The sequence below is a fragment of the Plecotus auritus genome, assembly GCF_963455305.1.
Source record: "Plecotus auritus genome assembly, chromosome: 13".
NCBI lineage: Eukaryota > Metazoa > Chordata > Mammalia > Chiroptera > Vespertilionidae > Plecotus > Plecotus auritus.
Window position 1 is genome coordinate 13,991,367 of NC_137779.1, and position 19,444 is coordinate 14,010,810.

Below are 19,444 nucleotides of genomic sequence, written 5' to 3' on the forward strand. Positions count from 1 at the left end.
CCCCAGCGGCCGCTGTGCCCGAGCGCGCCGGGCCGCGGCGCATTCCCTCACTCGGCGGCGCTGCGCCTCCGTCAGGCCGCGCGGGGAGCGGCGCCGGGCCGGGCAGGGCCGCCTACGCCGGAAGGACCCGGCCGCGTGGGCTCCCGCGCGGGCTAAGCCGGCGCTGCCCGCGGTCCCCGTCCCCAGGGCCCGGCTCGCGGGGACGCCTCGAGCGCAGGACTCACACCGTCAGCCAAGTCTGTCCGTGCCTTGCTAAGTACAACGGGGAAAGGAACAGCAGATTTGCGGGCATTGTCACTCCATAGCTAAAATAACGATGATCATAATAATCATGTTCTACAGGAGTAAAATGACAAATCTAGGGGAACAAATGGCCCTGGACTCCATAGGCAATAGGGACGCTGCGGGCGAGCTAGATTGAAGCTGGGACCTAGATGTGGGGGCAGCTGTCAGCCATAGACCCGACTTAGACATGGCATCAAGTGTGTTCTAGACCAGACCAAAAAAGTGAAAATGCAGGAGCAGCGGGGGTCCCGGGGGCGGAGGGTAGCAGGAGGCTCAGCCCCAGCTCCAGAAGGAACTGGGAGCGGATCAGAAACAGCTTCATCGCCAGGTTCCCTCCTGGTTGGAGCCTCAATTGGAAAACAAAACGCTGGGGAGGGGACCTGGTGAAATGTGTGAGACGTGGTGGTGTGGGGATGGGCAGGGAGGGGCCTGGTGGCCAAGAGCTGAGCAGGACACACCTACAGCCCAACAGCACTGGGCCTGTGTGGGGGCCTGCATGGGGACCTTGCAAACTCAGAGACCTAAAGTAACCACAATGGATGGTGTGAGATTAAAACTTTAAAAAATAATAATTATATATATATACATATATATATATATTTTTATTATTGATTTCGGAGAGGAAGGGGAGAGGGGTAGAAACATCAATGATTAGAATCATGGATTGGCTGCCTCCTGCACGACTCACACTGGGGATCGGCCCACAACCCGGGCATGTGCCCTGACAGGGAATTGAACAGTGACCTCCTGGTTCATAGGTTGACTCAACCACTTTTTTAACTAAAAGCAGTTTATGGTCGTGTCCTAGGCTGGTATCTTCCCTGATGAAGGTCTCTCTTTACCTTATCTGAGCCTGACTGTTGTCTTTTTGCATTTACAATAACATATCATTGGAATGTCAAAGTAATTTTCCTTTTCCTGGACCCCTCAAAACACAGGCAACGCTCTGGGGAGACTCCAAAGCCCCTCATTGTCATTGAGTTCATCGTTGACTGTGAACTATCTTGCACCCACCTAGTAAAAGAAGGGTGTGTCTATCATTTTACTTTTTATCCAATCCCAGAGGTTTCCTGTTTTGCTTTCTCCCTCCTCCCTAATCTATCACCAATGTATTTCATGTAGCCCATATACGCCTCCTCTTTTGATTATAAAGTGTAAAACAAGGTGCAAAACTACCATTCTCCGGAGTATTACCTCAATCCGTTGCGTTTTTGCTTCCCAGCAGTTGTTGACAGGCTCAAATAAACTCACAAAAATTCTTCACAGGTTTGCATGTTTATGACATTGACATCTGTCCCTAACAGGCTAGAGTTCAAGGAGGCCAAGATGAGTTCAGATGAAGGCGGGCAGGGCAAACCACCAAGGCTCTTCATCTGCCCGGTGACTGCATTGGAATTGGAGACCGAACGGGCCAGGAAAGCCACTGTGACACAACTCGGCCCGAAACTCTGGTGTGAAGATGATCAGAGACAAGTGAAGATGTCCCAGCAAATCCTAAACCCTCAGCTCCTTCCAGCTACCAAGAGGGGCCCTAAGACCCAGTGATGAGCTTCCAGAGCACACACAGGTCTGCGTGAGGCCTCTGCCCGTCTGCCAGTCGGAACTGAGCACCTGGACAAATGTCACCCTGACCCTGCCATGATTGCTCTCTCACCGGCAGTAACTCAGAGATCTTAACACTATTAAAAAGCAGACCTTGGGCTCAGCTGGTATAGCCAAGTGGTTGAGTGTCGACCTACGAACCAGGAGGCCGGGGTTCGATTCCCAGTCAGGGCACATGCCTGGTTTTCAGGAAGCAGCTAATCAATGATTCTCTCATCATTGATGTTTCTCTTCCTCTCCCTCTCCCTTTCTCTCTGAAATCGATATATTTTAAAAACACCCCATAGTTAGCTGTGAATAAATACAGTAATATCACCAGACAGTTCATTTCCACAAATATTTATTGAGTGCCTGTTTGCAAGAATGAAGAGATGGTGCCTGCTCTCGCGGAGCTTACAATTTCATCCCTCCAATGTTCGATGACATTTAACAGCAGCTACAATGAGCACTTGGCTTTGTCTAACTGTCAGTGGCACTCTGTGAAGAGAGTCTTCCTCATTATTCATCACTGTTACAGTGAAATTGTGAGTAAAACATAATTATCTCTGAAGTCTGCAGTCCAAGTGGTGACACAGTACATAATGTCCAGCCAGTGCAAACTTATGGCTTGATTCCTCCTCTTTGAGAGGGGTCTATTGAAATAAAAACACAAATCAGAAGGGAAGAGCTTGGAAACGCAGGGCCTACGAACATTGGTGTAGTTTAACGTGTTATCAAATGCATGTAAAATCTGTGCAACACAATCGGTTCCTTCGGACCTTGCGAATCTCATGACCCCTTGAGAGCCCCTACACGGGATTTACCTCTGACCCCTAAAGAGCTCTGGGTACACATTTATTTTTTAAAGCTTCTTAAAGACTCACAGCATGTTAAAATTTAATGAAAAATATTTGAATATCTAAAATGTTGAATTTTATTACATATATCAGTGCCGAGTTCAGAATTCAAACAACATTCAGCAAAGCACCTGGCTTTTCTACTTTAAAAAGGGGAGCGTAAGTAAATCTTCATTCACCCATCTGACTCGCAGTGGCCCTGCCTTACTGGCCATCACCTTGAGATGCCGCATTATGGAACACTCCAAGGACCATGAAGTTTCATTACATTGGCATTTTTTTTTTTAGAACAGCCTATATTTATATCAAATAACCCTCAAGGCACCAAAGAAAAAGTGCTTTCTTTAATCTTACACTCAACAGCTTATCAAGTTTTTTTATTAGTCATTAAAAAAAACACATACCAAAAGAAAGCTCATTTAAACTCCATGAAACCTTTTTTTTTTTTTTTTTTTTGCTAAGAGGTCGAGAGAACATCTTGGACCACCTCATGGAGATGTCAACCAATCCAAGGTAGTTTTTAAGTCAAATGCTTAGAACACAACCTACTTTTCTATTTTAAAACGTACCCAATTGCCACTTAAAAGGGCGAAGCTGAAATGTGCTATTTACTGAAAACACACTAAGCACCAGGCACTTGAAAGAAATCTCCCGGAACGGAAGTTTCATTCCACCACTAGTTGCTGAGGCAAGCACCCGGGTGTGGCCCAGGTCTGCCAGGCTCCGTCCCCTGCTGCCCAGTCCTACAGTTACGGAAGGGATAGGAGGGGGCAAGCCCACGTAGAGCTAATGATTTGCTTTTCAAAAGGCACTTGATTCTGTTACTGAGGGATTCTGAGTAGCTGGTCTTTACCTGGTGCAGGAGTGGGCGCTCAGAGGGAACTTGAGATTCTTGCCCGAGGGCAGCCACACACCCTACCAGAGGGAGGCTGGCTTGGTGCTTTATAACCAATTGCTATCAAGAGCCACATGAGGCGGAGAAGCAGCTCAGAAGTAAACCAGAGTCTAATACCTGAGCATTTTTAAGGGGACTCAACTGTGAAAGCTTGGAGTGAGTCTGTGTACAGACAGGAACTGAGTGTGAACATGTGGGCATGGGGTTCTGACTGGCCACCGAAAAGCGGGCAGCTGAGCAGCCTGGACTTGACCGGCCGTCAGGACGCACAGTTGCCAGTGCTGCTGGTCAGAGCCAGGCTCCTGCCCACAAGCTGCTCCTGGGCGCCAGGTCCTTCCTGGCGGAGCTGGAGCCATTCACACACTCCCTTCTGCTACTGGAGGCTGCTCTGAACTAGCCTGGCGCCCTCACAGCAGCCACTAGGGGAGTCCTTTTTCTTTTTGGCAGGGTTGGCGTGGAGGGGTCAAATCTATGCAGGATGACTGGCAGCTGCACCCGGGGAATGGAGGAAAGGGGGCTTCCTATACAGCCTCACTGGGTGGTCCCTGAACTTCATCAAAGCTTATCACTGACCGTCAAGGGCGGGACACAAGTTACATTCAGAATGATGGGCAGAGAGCTACAGCCCTCCAATTGTTTAACTTTCTCTGAAAAGCATTATATATGACAAAATTAGAAAATTACATCTCTGTTTTCTTTCCTTACAAATAATAGAATTTAAGGCAGTGGTTGGCAAACTCATTAGTCAACAGAGCCAAGTATCAACAGTACAACGACTGAAATTTCTTTTGAGAGCCAAATTTTTTAAACTTAAACTTCTTCTAATGCCACTTCTTCAAAATAGACTCGCCCAGGCCGTGGTATTTTGTGGAAGAGCCACACTCAAGGGGCCAAAGAGCTGCATGTGGCTCGCGAGCCGCGGTTTGCCGACCACTGGTTTAAGGGAAACAAAATGAGTGAGTTATCCATGCAGTTTTGAAAGCTTTCCAGCGTCCCATTATTGCTGATATTGCCATTATGACTAATCTAATATTCACTCTAAGACAAATGTGTCAGACAGGAATTGCATTAGTGCTTTTAAAAGCTCAGAACAACTAAATCCAGGGTGTGTTGTAATTTTTTTGCATTCAGCGTGGATTAGCCTACCATGATGAAAACTGTTCTGAAGCATTTATTTAAAATTAAAAAAAAAAAAGAATCATATTCACAATGTTGAACAAATTTACAAAACTGGTGCGCAGGTACCTGTGAAAGGATGAACACTATTTGTTTAGAGACCAGCTGTCTCCCACGGTTACACTTCCTTATTCCTGATATAAACTGGAGACATATACTATTTAAAAATAACACTTTTTAAATAGTAAAATATACAAGATTCCTGAGCATAACAAAAATATCTTGGAAATATGTGGCCATCAGAAGTATAAAAGAGCGAGTGTCATGATTGTAAAACTACGGTGGGAAGGGCTAGAAACAGTAGAAAACGCTCCGCCTTCCCGAGGACGTAATTACACGTCAATGCAAACGAAGCGGCTCGTTTAATGGCTACAGGGGGCGGAGGTGCGCGGAGGAGCGTAGGACGTGGAACTTCTTCAGCGTCATGCGCACGGAGCCCAGCTCACGGTTAATCCGCTCCAGACGGTCCTCCAGGGCTTCCTAGGCGGAAAGACAGGAAAAGTGTCATTAGAATCTAGGCCAGGTTCACTGGCTCATTACCACGAGATGGGCCTTCCTTTTGGCAAAAGAACAATCCTATATAATAAAAGGCTAATGTGCAAATCAACCAAACAGCAGAACAACCAGTTGCTATGACGCACACTGACCACCAGGGAGCAGATGCTCAATGTAGGGGCTGCCCCCTGTTGGTCAGTGCGCTCCCACAGGGGCATTACCACTCAGCCAGAAGTGGTGGCAGCAGCAGTCGGACATCCCCCGAGGGCTCCTGGACTGCAAGAGGGTGCAGGCCGGGCTGAGGGACCCCCTGGAGTGCACGAATTTCATGCACTGAGCCTCTAGTATAAACATAAAACTATTTTGTTAACATCTTTATGTCACTTCTTTTAAACTGCACAATGTGAATCAACTTTTCCACCACCCCAGTAACTTCTGCACCATACCCTCAGCATGGTCACAATGTGGGGGTTCTAGCAACAGTGACACAGGGATGGGAGGGAGTCCTAACCTAACCATGCTGAGCTGAGAAAGCACAGCCCTCCCCGAGTTAACAGACACCCGGCGGGCGGGTGCCGGGTTCCAGGTGCTCACACAAACAAGTAACTTTCTTCTGACAAAAATGTCAAAGTTAAAAGGAAAAACAACATCTGGAGGAGACTTTTTCAAGGAACAGATTTCACAATGAATCGATGAAACAACTGTGACTATTAAAAGTACCTGGGCCGAAACCAGTTTGATTCAGTGGATAGAGCGTCGGCCTGCGGACTCAAGGGTCCCAGGTTCGATTCCGGTCAGGGGCGTGTGCCTTGGTTGCGGGCACATCCCCAGTGGGGGGTGTGCAGGAGGCAGCTGATCGATGTTTCTCTCTCATCGATGTTTCTAGCTCTCTATCCCTCTCCCTTCCTCTCTGTGAAAAATCAATAAAATATATAAAAAAAAAAAAAGTACCTGGAATATATAGGGTGTTCCCCCAAAATGTATCCACACTTTAGCAGCGGATAGCTCAATCCTGAAAAGGAAATATATTTTAATAAACACTGCCTTTAGAATTATTCCAAGTGTGGGTCTACATTTTGGGGTGACATCTATGTACTTATTATTTTTGATACTTTATTCAGTATTAACTCCAATGGTATCCTGCAATAAAACTTTAGGATTTTCTCCTTAATGACTTTAATTATAAAAGGACTACATGTTCCTTATAGAGTATTTAGCAGACAGATGAGCAAAAAGCAAGAAGTGACTACTGTTCTCTTTACTCTTTTCCTACAGATGTGCTCCCATCTTTAAGAAAATTTTAAAAAGAATTCATCTCTCTACTTCCAAATGTTTTTCAATCGAACTGCTCTTGTTATATCTTTCTATAACACTGTTTTAAATTAAGTGCAACATTCCATCAGATGGACCATATTTAACCTAGGATCTTCTAGTAGAAATGTAGGTGGCTTCAAATTTTAGCTATCACAAATAAGACTGCCATAAATATCCTTAAGCATATCTCCTTGTGTATATCTGTGAGTATTGCCTCAGGAACCATTTCCAGACATAAAAGTGCTAGGTCCAAAGGGAGGCAGAGCCCTACCACTTGGGACAGCTGTCAGCCGGTACTCCGGGGACTGTGACACCTCCCACGGCACCTGCAGGGTGTGCCGACACGCTTTTTCCGCCACCCAGGTACTGTTTTTAAAAAATACCTGCCAGTGTTGATGCTTTTGTTTAAATGTGTGGTTTTTTAATTCATTGCTGAGGCTGACTACTTTTCACATATTTTATTTTGTTGCCCAATTTAACTTTTTCACTTACGAATCAGATACAAGCATCCTCAGCCCCTTTTTGCTGCCATTTGGCTTCACATGGAACTGAAAGAGCTTTGACATACAGGGTGGGCAAAAGGAGGCTTACAGTTGTTCAAGTGGAAAATGCAATAATAATAATAAGAGAATAAGCTGCTCCACATACCACCCAGTATATGAACAGAAACTAGAGCCCTTCGAGTCTCACTTTAAGAGCTCACGACCATTGTATAAAAATATATTAAGCAAATGTTTCAGACAGATTTAGGATCGGAGCACCAACATTTCTCCTGCCTTCACAGTAAACTATTTTAAGAATAGTTTTGTGTGCTGTGTCTTACAAATTATTGAATAAGAACTTTCAGAACAGCAAAACCAATAAAAAGACTTAAAAGTCAGATAAAAACAGAAGTTAGGGATCCAGGCCCTGGAAAGAGCCCGGACTGTTCTGTCCGATTTTCTTCTGGTGTCGCAGTGCGATCGATCTGGTGATGAACTTCCCTTGACGCCAAGGCCCGGAGAAGCCGACAGGCCGCTCCATGAGAGACACACAGTTGCTGTTATGTTTAGATGTTACAACACGAACAGTTTAACTGTCCTGTGGCTTCATGCACTCCCATTCTTGGCCACGCGCCTGCCCCACCGCCTGCTCAGTGATGGAACCACACCTTCCTCTGCGGCTAGGCCATGTGGTCCCACATTCGTTTCTCAAAAACATACGTGTGCGTTTTTCTTGAAATGCAAAGGTAAAAACAGTTTTTAATACTGAAAGCTAGCATGCAGTTATGAAATATGCTATGATCACCAAACGCTTCCTGCAGAGGCTGAGTTCTGACCACCTGTGTCCACGTGCCTAAAAGCAAGATTTAAAACCATCTGGTAAATGGGGCGGCCGCCTCCGAAGCAGACTTAAACTGAGACACCTCACCTGATTTAATCTCGTCTGCAAAGTGACTCGTCCTCCCATCGAAGGCATCCGACTGAGGGCAGCCTCAATCTGTCAACACAAAAGGCTTAAATAAGACCAGGAGAACTCGCATTGCTGGCAGGGGTTTATCACAGAGCGAAAGGCAAGACCTCAGCCTCCTACGTCCTTGTCCGTCTCTTCCCAAAGCCCCCTGTCATGATGCGCAGCGCCAGCTTGGCTCACATGTGTGGTTTTGGTGTGAAATGCCCAGCAACTTCCTGGGGTGGGTGTCACTCACTGACTCCTCTGACTAGACCTTAGCCACAAGCCTTAAGTTCAGAAAAAGAGGTAAACAATTTTTTGTTGCTTTTACCTGGTCCTTTTCTTTTGTAAGTTCATCAAAAAACCGTTCCGTTTCCGCCAGGGTCCTGATTTTCGCGGTGTACTCGAAGTCGTGGGTGCGCGCTCCAGCAGGACACTGCGCACTACCCAACTCGCCCGACCCCGCGGCGCTCCCCGAGGCTCCCTTCCCTCCGCTCAGCGGCAGTTCAGGGGAAGAGCTATGACTTGCATGGGTGTCGGTGGCTTTTTCTGAATATTTTTTTTCTGTCAGAGAGAAAAGAAATGCCTTTGATTTCTTATCAAATTCTCGAATAGCTCGTATACACACTACACACTAATAGCTCGTATACCCCCTTCACTTTCTGGAAAGAGCTGCTACGGGGCCAAACAGCAATGAGGAACAAAACCCTCCACCACGGTTCCTCAGAGCTGCTGCTCCACAGAAGCCAGAAGCTCTGCCCTCAGTGGGACAGTCCTCCCTAAGAGCCTCTGGAGACTCCCTGTAAACCTAAATTAGCTTCAGTACACTTCAGAAAACGTTTAAAACTAAGCAGCACATGTATAGCAACACGAAAGGGTTAACCTCTCAGGGGCCTACCCACGTGACTTCATCTACACTATCTTACACCTTTAGTCCAAATTTAAGATATAAATGAGAAAAAGAAAAAGATTACCCAAAGCCAAAGCTGCCTTAAAAATCAGAGACTATATGTGGAGAGAAAGTGATGACAGTTAACAGCCCCCATCCCTCCGTTTCCCAGCTTCTCACAGAGGATACCCATACTGACACAGGTGAGCGCTGGGAACGCTTATCTTTACCAAAATACTTAAAGGCAGGATATTATCATAGTTAGAACCTTGGAAAGATACCAGACACTCACAAAATGAATGACTAAAACCAAAACTAAGAATTTTGTAAGAAAAGATACCTTCCGAGTCATCTAGAGGAAGAAACTGGAGTTGTTTTCTTGGATTGGTACGTGGTAACGTAGACACGGGAACAGTATCTAAATCATCCAAAAGTATATCAAATCTATTGAATGAAGCAAGTTACTTGTGAGAAAACACTGTCAACTGATGTTCCCTATCGCCACTAGAGAGACGAGCTGGCATCCAGGTAACTCACACACTGACATATTTTTATAAAGAAACTGGTCATATAATTTTTCAAAACTGAAATCTAGTTTGTTTTCTAATACAAATCCTAGCTGTATACTAGAGGCTTCCAGGATGGGTCTCCTATCTGATCTTTCTAACCCCCTCACGGAATAAGCAGGGCAGCTATTATCATCCCTGAAGAGGAAGCAGGCCCACTGCGCTCGAGGAATTTCTCCAGGAGCCTCTGGGGCTGGCTCAGCAGTAGCCAGTGGCCGCCCCCAGAGCGCACCCTGCTGACCACATCAGTGAGGTCACTTCTCAGGAGCCCAGGTAAACTGACGCCCAGTGCCAGGGCCACACCAGGACAGCCCACGATCTACAGCCCACGATCTTGTACCATAAACCTTTTCAGGAAAACAAAGAAGTATCGTTCTACAGCCAAAGCCGGGAGCAAGGGGCTGTGAGACGGTGCTGAACTTAGGAGTAGCCAGTTCACACCGTTACCAAGTGTTTTCATGTATTATAGTATTTTTAATTTTTAGTATGACATTCATTGATATGATTTAAAGCCAGAGAGTTCCCATTAACTGAAAAATTAATGATAGCTAGAGGCATAAGTTGACATTTTTTAAAAAAAATTAGTAATATACATATTTTATGCTACAATTTTAGAGAACTTACCGAATTGGACTGCTTTCGGTTTTGCTAAGCAGATGGCTAAATCCTGGGGACAAATTTTCTTTAGGGGACCGCTTTGGACTATAAGCCACAGTCACTGGTGTTAACATAATCTCTCTTTTCGCTATAGAAGAAAACGAAAAGGAAATATTCTTTTCCTTCTCTATAATACATGTGTTATATTGGCAGAACATATTCTTCAAAGAAAAATAATTTCATTGAAAGACAAATAAGAGTACAAAGAATAAAAAGAAAATAACTCCTAACCCTGACACCAAGAGGGGACCACAGCCAACATTTTATACAGCAGACTGTAGCTGCGGCACAGGCTCAGAACTGGTTTTTCAGGATTTTAGAAGTGGACTGGAAATAAGATGGAAACGCCAGAGCCCCGGTGGACTTCCCTATAACATAGTCATATAGGACTCTCCTCAGCTGTTATGAAAGTGAAAATTGAGGACACGGAAATCCAGTGTTTAGACTTAAAAACCATCCCTGCCATTGGCTGAAGAGAAAGGTGACTAGTGTGAGTAACCTTAGGTAAATGCATGCAAAGAAGCATCGCTCTGCAGGCTGGCTTCCGTTCATGTTTGAGCTAATGTTTAATTAGATATTTATCAACTTTCTCAAAAACTGTGCAATGAATGCTATTAGTTGCAAAAAATTTGCTGGACACACCAATAATCTCACGCAATAAACTTATCATTTTTTCAGTTACAGTCCAAGCATCTGTGCAGTCAGATCTGTTATTCTTGGGAAAGGACATAGGTCATATTTAGGGACCTGTATTCAGAGCATCTCCGGTGCAAGGGAGAGTGTAAAGAACAGGGAGTGTGTCCGAGTGTGCGGCTCAAGTGGCACCCGAGCCCGGAGGGGTGACGCTAGCTCTTACTTGGAGTACTGGGCTTGCGGTTGGAAGGTGGCAGGGAGGACGACCTCTGCGCGGCACCGTTAAGCCTCCTGTGTCTCTGCTGGGCGCATTTCTCTGGGGACCGACTCACACCGACAGTCGTTTCAGTTTGCCGAGGATTCGCTAGTTCTGAGACAAGTGTAAAAAAAATCAGCAAGACAAACCCAGCTTCACTCATCTGCCTTTATTAACAGATGTTCACTGGCAAGCAATTCTTCTCACTGTGTAGGTTACAATGATTATTTGCAAAAGCACCACGTTATAGATAGCAACGCATGATGAAGAAAAATGTGGGAGTTTATAATGCATTCATTCTGGTTCCCTGTTTACAATTCAAGGTGATATTTCAAGAGTTTATTTTTAGAAAGCAGGTCACTAATTTATTTACAAGGAGATACAGTTTTGGATGCTACACCGAAGATGTCAATGATGTGATTACCAGGCCTGACCAAGTGAGCAGAGAGGAAGTATGAGAGTAGCTGCAAGTACCTGGACCCATGAAAACCAGCATGAAGATGCTCTAGCCCAGTGGTCGGCAAACTCATTAGTCAACAGAGCCAAATATCAACAGTACAATGATTGACATTCTTTTGAGAGCCAAATTTTTTAAACTTAAACTTCTTCTAACGCCACTTCTTCAAAATAGACTCGCCCAGGCCGTGGTATTTTGTGGAAGAGCCACACTCAAGGGGCCAAAGAGCCGCATGTGGCTCGCGAGCCGCAGTTTGTCAACCACGGCTCTAGCCCGTCTGCTGGGTGCTCGGGAGCCTAGAAAGGCAGAGCAGGAATGGCCCCGCTCACTATGAACATCAGGCGTCTGTCACAGCTTCCTGACGTGTGCAAGTAAGACAAATTGATGCAGAAATTTTCCACATATCATTAAGAATGCCACAGAAGCCCTAACCGGTTTGGCTCAGTGGATAGAGCATTGGCCTGCGGACTGGAAGGTCCCAGGTTCGATTCTGGTCAAGGGCATGTACCTTGATTGCAGGCACATCCCCAGTGGGAGGTGTGCAGGAGGCAGCTGATCAATGTTTCTCTCTCATCGATGTTTCTAACTCTCTATCCCTCTCCCTTCCTCTCTGTAAAAAACCAATAAAATATATATTTTTTAAAAAAGAATGCCACAGAAATCTTTAATAATCAGAATGTAACACATAATCTGCTTTTATAAAAGGCACATGTTATGCCATGACTGTGATAAATTATTCACTAGGAATTTGATTATCTATGAAATGGGGCTAAAGCAGCAATAAACTAAACTAACCTTTTATTTCATCACTGGGGGAATTCCATTTTAAAGAGAAAGTAATACAGTTACGAGGAAAGGGAAAAAACCTATATCTCTATAATCTATCTATATATATAAAAGCCTAAGTGACCATTATGACCGGTTGACTGCTCAACCAGTCAACTGCTCGACTAATCGCTATGGCGATGCACTGACCACCAGGAGGCAGACACTCAATGCAGGAGCTGCCTCCTAGTGGTCAGTGTGCTCCCCCAGCCAACCTCCCACGGCCCACCAACCTCCCACGGTCCCTCCCCCACACTGGCTGGCCCTGATGGGCCCCAATCACCAGCCAGGCCAAGGGACCCCACCTGTGCACGAATTCGTGCTCTGGGCCTCTAGTATTAAATAAGAAATAAAACACTTACTATTTGAAGTGTCCTCTCTCTCTGTCTGTGTGCCCCAATTTTTAAATATTTTTTCTTCCTCAAGTTCTTTTAAAGCTCTCATGATTGGTGTGTCTGAAGTCTCTCTTTGTTTTTTTACCAGTAAGTTTGTTGGTGAACTTCCAGGTGAAGAATCCTTTTCCGGAGGAGAATGGTACCTTAAATAATAATTGTAAGACACATAGTGCTATGGACAGAATATTGTGCCCCCTCCCCCCAATTCATATAGAAGCCTCAGTCCTCAGTGTGATGCTATTTGGAGGTGGGGCCTTTGGAAGTTAACTGAGTTTAGATGAGACCAAGAGGGGGTTAGTGCCCCAATAAAAAGAGGAAGAGGCAAATCTCTCTCTCTCATGTGCCAGGAGCACAAGAGGGGAAGCTCTGCACAGCCTACAAAAGTGAACTGTCCAGAGAGCACTAGTCTCTCAAAGTAAAATAAAAATCAGGTCCTTAAAACTGAGACATTAGGAGACAAGGAGATGGCTCTAGGAAAACACCTCAGTCCCTAAACATGACCTTCGACAGTCATCTCACCCAGGAACGCCTGTTTCCTCTGCTGCCGTCCTGTCAGGCACGTCCAGGGGCTGGCCGGTGAAGATCGAATACTCTGCCCCCGGGATCAGCCACTTCCGCCTGCTGACATCAGAGGTGGCCAGTGTGCTGTGAGGGTGAGGAGTGTTGTGGGCGTTACAAGGTTTGTGCTTCCATTTAAGCTGAGCACAGATGAAACACCTGGCTTCAAAAGATTACTCCCATGCTTCCACGGAAACTTAAAAACCGCATGTAGCATCTCGATATGTGAATTCTACATCTCGGTTCTAAGATCATTTCACGTTTCTGTTATTGCTGATCATAGCTGAGCCTCAGCTGAGACTCAGGGACTGGTACACCCACATAGCTCCGCACACCCACAGCGGAGAGTGCCCTCTGCCTCCCACCAGCCCCGGGACAGAATTTTCTGCTCATCACACACTGCTGCTGAACACTCGAAACAGAGCTACTACAACTGAAAAACCAACTTTTAAATGTGTCTTCATTTTAATGAGTTAACTGGTCTCCTTTTTTCCACACCTTCTCTGCCCTCGTACTGGGAAGGCCACACGCTCAGGCTGTCCTGGCCTCTCCGAGGACCTGCTCTGCTCCTCCAGCACCACCGGCCTGGTCTCAACAGGAACCGACCCTCCAAAGACTCCTCTGGCACCCTGTGCAAACTCAGCCTCCCCTCTCCTGTGTCTCAACCCCTCCCAGATTCTCTAGTCCCGCTCTACCTACCCTGGGGTGCACCCCGACTCCCTTCCCAGCTCGCCCTCAGTCACAGCTGATGGGCAGCCAGCACCTCGGCCTGGGCGACAACACTGACTTCTCGATACGTGATATGTTGTTACAAAATCACTCTCGCCATCTCAGCCGGACACCCAACACGGCTGGCAACAGAGCTCTCTGTAATGGGCGACTGTCTCCTGCCTTCTCTCTCTCCTCTAACTGCTCAGCCCAGCCTAGACCACCAGAGATAACCTCGCATGAGACCCCAGAGAGAACCTGAAACCAGGAGACCACGCCTGCCTTCCTCTCTCTGCTGGCTTCCCTGCCACACTTTTTAGGAGTTGCCTCTTCTACCTATTTACATTTAAACCCCAGTCACTCCCTTTCCTCAACTTTTTAATATATATATTTTTTACTGATTGCAGAAAGAAAAAGAGAGGAAGAGAGAGAGGAACATCAATGATGAGAGAGAATCATTGATTAGCTGCCTCCTGCACGCCCCACACTGGGGATCGAGCCCGTAACCCGGGCATTTGTCCTGACTGGGAATCAAACTGTGTCCTCCTGGTTCATAGGTCCATGTTCAACCACTGAGCCATGCCAGCTGGGCATCAACTTTTAAATTAAAAAAACATGTCAAACAGTCTTAGAAGATTACAAAGAATACTATAACAAGCATCTGCCCACACTCAGTTTTAACAAATGCTAACATCTGCCCTAACCGGTTTGGCTCAGTGGATAGAGCATCAGCCTGCGGACTGAAGGGTCCCGGGTTCGATTCTGGTCAAGGACATGATCCTTGGTTGCGAGCACATCTCCAGTGGGAGGTGTGCAGGAGGCAGCTGATCGATGTTTCTCTCTCATCAATGTTTCTAACTCTCTATCCCTCTCCCTTCCTCTCTGTAAAAAAATCAATAAAATATATATTTTTAAAAATGCTAATGTCTTACTCTACTTGTTTGTAGTTGTAAAACAGATACATGGTATGCTTGTATTTTTTAGGTTACATCCAAGTTATAATGCACACATCCCTGCAGTGCTGCTGTTTCTACTCAGCATCACCTTTGAGGTTGATCCCTGTGATTCAGAAGGACTATCGTCTTATTTACCCACAGTGTGAATGTACCACAAGTCACGCATCCTCCCTCCTGGTGGTGGGTGCTTCCCTTATAATGGGTTGCCCTTCAACAACGCTACAGTTAACAGGTGTAAGGATTCCTCTTGGGTAAGTCTGTAAGAGTGGAACGTGGAGTTTGGGGTAGATACACCCTCAGTCTCACTGGGTACTGATGAATCACCCTCTTCTGGCTGTACCAATGGTCAGCGCAGCCAGCAGTGTGATTCCTATTTCTTCACATCTTGGCCCAACTTCACCATGATTAGATCCGAAGGCTGGCTTGTCTGAGGGTGTGAGTGGCCTCCCATTGTTGTTCTCATTTGCATTTTTTGGATTACCAGTGAAATGAGCACTTTTTCATTTTTATTACTCATTTAGGTTTCTTTTCTGTGAGCTGCTTGCTCATATTCTGTGATTGCTTTTCTACTGAGGAAGTTGTCTTTTTCTCATTGATTTGTAGGAGTTCTTTATATTCCGGATGCTAATCCTTTATTGGTTCCTATTCTCTTTAAAAAGATAAATGATTTCCAGCCTGCACACAGCACTCAGGCACCAACCATCCATATTAAAAAACCTTGCTTCTTCACTTCATCTCGCTCAGATTTTCAGAGTGGACACTCCAGATACAAGTGAGGTCCCCTGGTGCCTCTCCCTCTCACTCTCCCCAAAGCTACTGTTTGTTCTCTCTCAATGCTCAATTTCAGTTATTTATATAATTTTTCTTTAGTAATTTACTATGTTCTACCAGCAAAGATCTAGGAAAAGTTTCTCATTTGACAATTGACTTAGGTTAAAATTCACAGTTTAACAATCTTTTTCAAGTAACCATAGTTACAAAGTTATGATCTACTCATTAATACTCTTTATTTACCCCAAAATCATAAAAACCAATTCTAACATGGGAAACGTATTCTGTAAATGTATCATCAAGGCAATGCTGAGAGCCCTAACCGGTTTGGCTCAGTGGATGGAGCGTCGGCCTGCAGACTGAAGGGTCCCAGGTTCGATTCCGGTCAAGGGCATGTACCTTGGCTGCGGGCACATCCCCAGTGAGGGGTGTGCAGGAGGCAGCTGATCGATGTTTCTCTCTCATCAATGTTTCTAACTCTCTATCCCTCTCCCTTCCTCTCTATAAAAAATCAATAAAATATATTTAATAATTTAAAAAAAGACAATGCTGAGATGACAGCAAAGCTAATTTTGAAAAACTACGAAGAAAAATTTACACAAGCTAATGAAAATCTAGTCATAGGTCTCTCCACTAACGTGGGAAGAAAATACCTGGTCTTTTAGGGCTAAAAGACCATTTGAGATACTTCAGTCCAATTTCCTTGTTTCTACAGATAATAAAACTGGGCTCCAAAAAAATTCAGAGATTTGCCTAAGGCAGTAGTCGGCAAACCTCGTGAGCCGCGGTTTGCCACTCTGTTGACTAATGAGTTTGCCGACCACTGTCATACACTACCCTTTACCTCTTTGCACACAATATGCCACAATTGCCTAATCCTCCCAGCTTCCAACTACACGGTAACATTTAGTCTAGTCCAGTGGTCGGCAAACTCATTAGTCAACAGAGCGGCAAACCGCGGCTCATGAGCCGCATGTGGCTCACGAGCCGCGGTGTGCCGACCACTGGCCTAAGGTAACGCAGCTGGGCAGAGTGAAAAACGAGAACACCCTCCTCTCCTTGCTCCCAGTCAGACTCTCCTCCTTCCCCTTCTGGGAAATGCCTCTGCAGGACCTTGTGCGCTGGCTGAGAAGGAGAGGTTTTTACACATCAAATTCTCCGTGACATTAGCCCCGACGTTCTCATGATTCAGACAGAGGAGCTTCTGAGTTTGATAGAAGGGCACACCTATTTCTAGCTTTGCAGAGATTAAACAAAGTAACTTACTTGGCACGTGAGGGTCCCATGGGAGCTCTAGAATTATGACGAAGACTTAACATATTTTCATGTTCCACCTGCTTGACCTGAGCTTCAAGTTTTGAGATCGTTCTGATTCAAAGCAATAAAATAAATGTAAGTACATTTCAACAAATTTAAACAGCTCAATTACAAATTACCGATTTAACAGATCCTTCTAGAAAAGGGGAGACAAAGGAGCTGCAAGTCCATAAACCTTTTCCCAGTAAAATTCCATTGTTTAACTATACAAAGCTGACAAAGTAAGGGAGATAAGTAGAAAGGCAAGTGCATTCAACTCTACAGAGGAGCACTCATCATACTGAAGGAAAAGGAACAAAATAGATGGACTTAATCTAGCAAGTAAAAAAAAAAATTATGAATTTGACTACAGATCAAAACATATAACATATAAATTAAATATAAAATAAATTCAAATATTCAAATAAACTGCAATTCTAACATGTTTAATATGTACACATCCAAGCACATGAAATATATATAGGTAACACTTCCACAGAAGAGGAAGCAGGCTTAATTCCCGATAACATAGCCACTAAAAAGAACTCCTAGTTTTAAACTATGCACCTCATTGAATTTGTGCCATGTTCAGAATAAAAGCCCATTTTCAAGTTACCACCAGAAAATAAGTACTGTGGCCAATTAATTGTTTTGAACATGTCTTGCAGTCTTTGCTCTTTTAAACTTTGCACATGTCCTCATCTGATCTTTTTTTCTTTTTTTAATCCTCACCCAAGGATATTTTTCCATTGAATTTTTTTTTTAAATATATTTTATTGATTTTTTACAGAGAGGAAGGGAGAGGGATAGAGAGTTAGAAACATCGATGAGAGAGAAACATCGATCAGCCACCTCCTGCATACCCCCTACCAGGGATGTGCCCACAACCAAGGTACATGCCCTTGACCAGAATCAAACCTGGGACCCTTCAGTCCGCAGGTCGACGCTCTATCCACTGAGCCAAACCGGTTTCGGCTCCATTGAATTTTAGAAAGAGTGGAAGAGAGGGAAAGACAGAGGGAAATATGTTTCTATCACATCGATTGGTTGCCTCCTACACATGCCCTGACCAGGGCCCGGGCCAGGGAGGAGCCTGCAACAGAGGTACGTGCCCTTGACCTGAATCAAGCATGGGATCCTTCAGTCCACAGGCCAACGCTCCTTTTTTTTTTTTTTTTTTTTCCTTAAATAACATATTTTGCTCAAGAGCTTTTATTTATTTTTATATATTTTTATTGATTTTAGAGCGAAAGAGAGATGGAGAGACAGATAGAAACATCAATGATGAGAATCATTGATCGGCTGCCTTCTGCACACCCCCTATTGGGGATCAAGCCCACAACCTAGGCATATGCCCTTGACTGGAACCGAACCTCAGAACCTTCAGTCCGCAGGCCGACACTCTATCCACTGAGCCAAACCAGCTAGGGCTGATCTTTTTTTTTTAAGGTTAAGAGTTCCGTACTTTTTTTAAATGTTTTTTTTTAATTGATTTTTAGAGATAGAGGAATGAGAGGGAGAGAGATAGAAACATCGATAATGAGAGAGAAACATCAATCACCTGCCTCCTGCACACCCGCTATTGGAGATCGAGCCCCAAACCCGGGCATGTGCCCTGACTGGGAATTGAACCAGCGACCTCTTGGTGCATGGGTCAAAGCTCAACCACTGAGCCACACCGGCCCGGCCTCATCTCATCTTTTAAACTCAAATTCTTACCTTTCCCATTGCAAGGAAGGTTTGAAAAAAACTTCAGATAAGGCCGCTAACACTGGAACTGAATGAGCAGAGAAAGTCAGACAGCAATCCTGTCCTCCCTACGGAAGTCCTGAAGAGTGCGGTAAAAATCTCCAAATGAGGGACATTACTATCCCCAAATATAGAAACATGCTTAAAAGCCAATTAGAAATATGGAATCATTTGCCACTGGGACAATTTGACTCTATCCTACCTAATTAAGCAAATCAGATCATGAATATAGTCCCCAAGACAGGTCTTTAAGAAAGCAGATGACCACAAATAGATGGGAATGCTGTTTTGGGGGGAGCATAAAAATATTCAAAGAACTAGCCCTGACCGGTGTGGCTCAGTGGATAGAGCGTCGGCCTGAGGACTCAAGGGTCCCGGGTTCGATTCCGGTCAAGAGCATGTACCTTGGTTGCGGGCACATACCCGGTGGGGAGTGTGCAGGAGGCAGCTGATCGATGTTTCTCTCTCATCGATATTTCTAACTCTCTATCCCTCTCCCCTCCTCTCTGTAAAATATCAATAAAATATATTTAAAAAAAAAATATTCAAAGAACTAGACTGCTTCTTAAAATTCTTTTCAATGTTTTAATATCATTTAGATGTTACCCATCCTATGAAAATACATAATGTTTGGGGAAATGTGCACCTCTCAGGACCAACCACTGATATATTCTAATCATTTAAATATCTTCGG

At 44.9% G+C, this 19,444-nt stretch overlaps 1 protein-coding gene across 9 annotated transcripts in view; it reads right to left on the reverse strand.

Moving 5' to 3' along the window:
• Positions 1-2,218: 2,218 nt before the first annotated feature.
• The window catches only part of MPHOSPH9 (M-phase phosphoprotein 9), a 41,665-nt gene continuing 24,439 nt past the window's right edge, over positions 2,219-19,444 (reverse strand). For 6 of the 9 annotated variants that reach the window (XM_080649570.1, XM_080649566.1, XM_080649569.1 and 3 more), the window contains 9 exons: positions 16,972-17,073; positions 13,232-13,357; positions 12,680-12,855; positions 11,003-11,149; positions 10,114-10,234; positions 9,264-9,367; positions 8,366-8,598; positions 8,014-8,082; positions 2,219-5,274 (listed from right to left, as the gene is read on the reverse strand). In XM_080649570.1, the coding sequence (XP_080505696.1) occupies positions 5,164-5,274; positions 8,014-8,082; positions 8,366-8,598; positions 9,264-9,367; positions 10,114-10,234; positions 11,003-11,149; positions 12,680-12,855; positions 13,232-13,357; positions 16,972-17,073 (1,189 nt within the window). In that variant the 3' untranslated portion in view covers positions 2,219-5,163. Of the gene's footprint in view, positions 5,275-8,013; positions 8,083-8,365; positions 8,599-9,263; positions 9,368-10,113; positions 10,235-11,002; positions 11,150-12,679; positions 12,856-13,231; positions 13,358-16,971; positions 17,074-19,444 lie in introns of those variants that run through there. The other 3 variants (XM_080649567.1, XM_080649568.1, XM_080649572.1) reach the window with 3 other exon arrangements.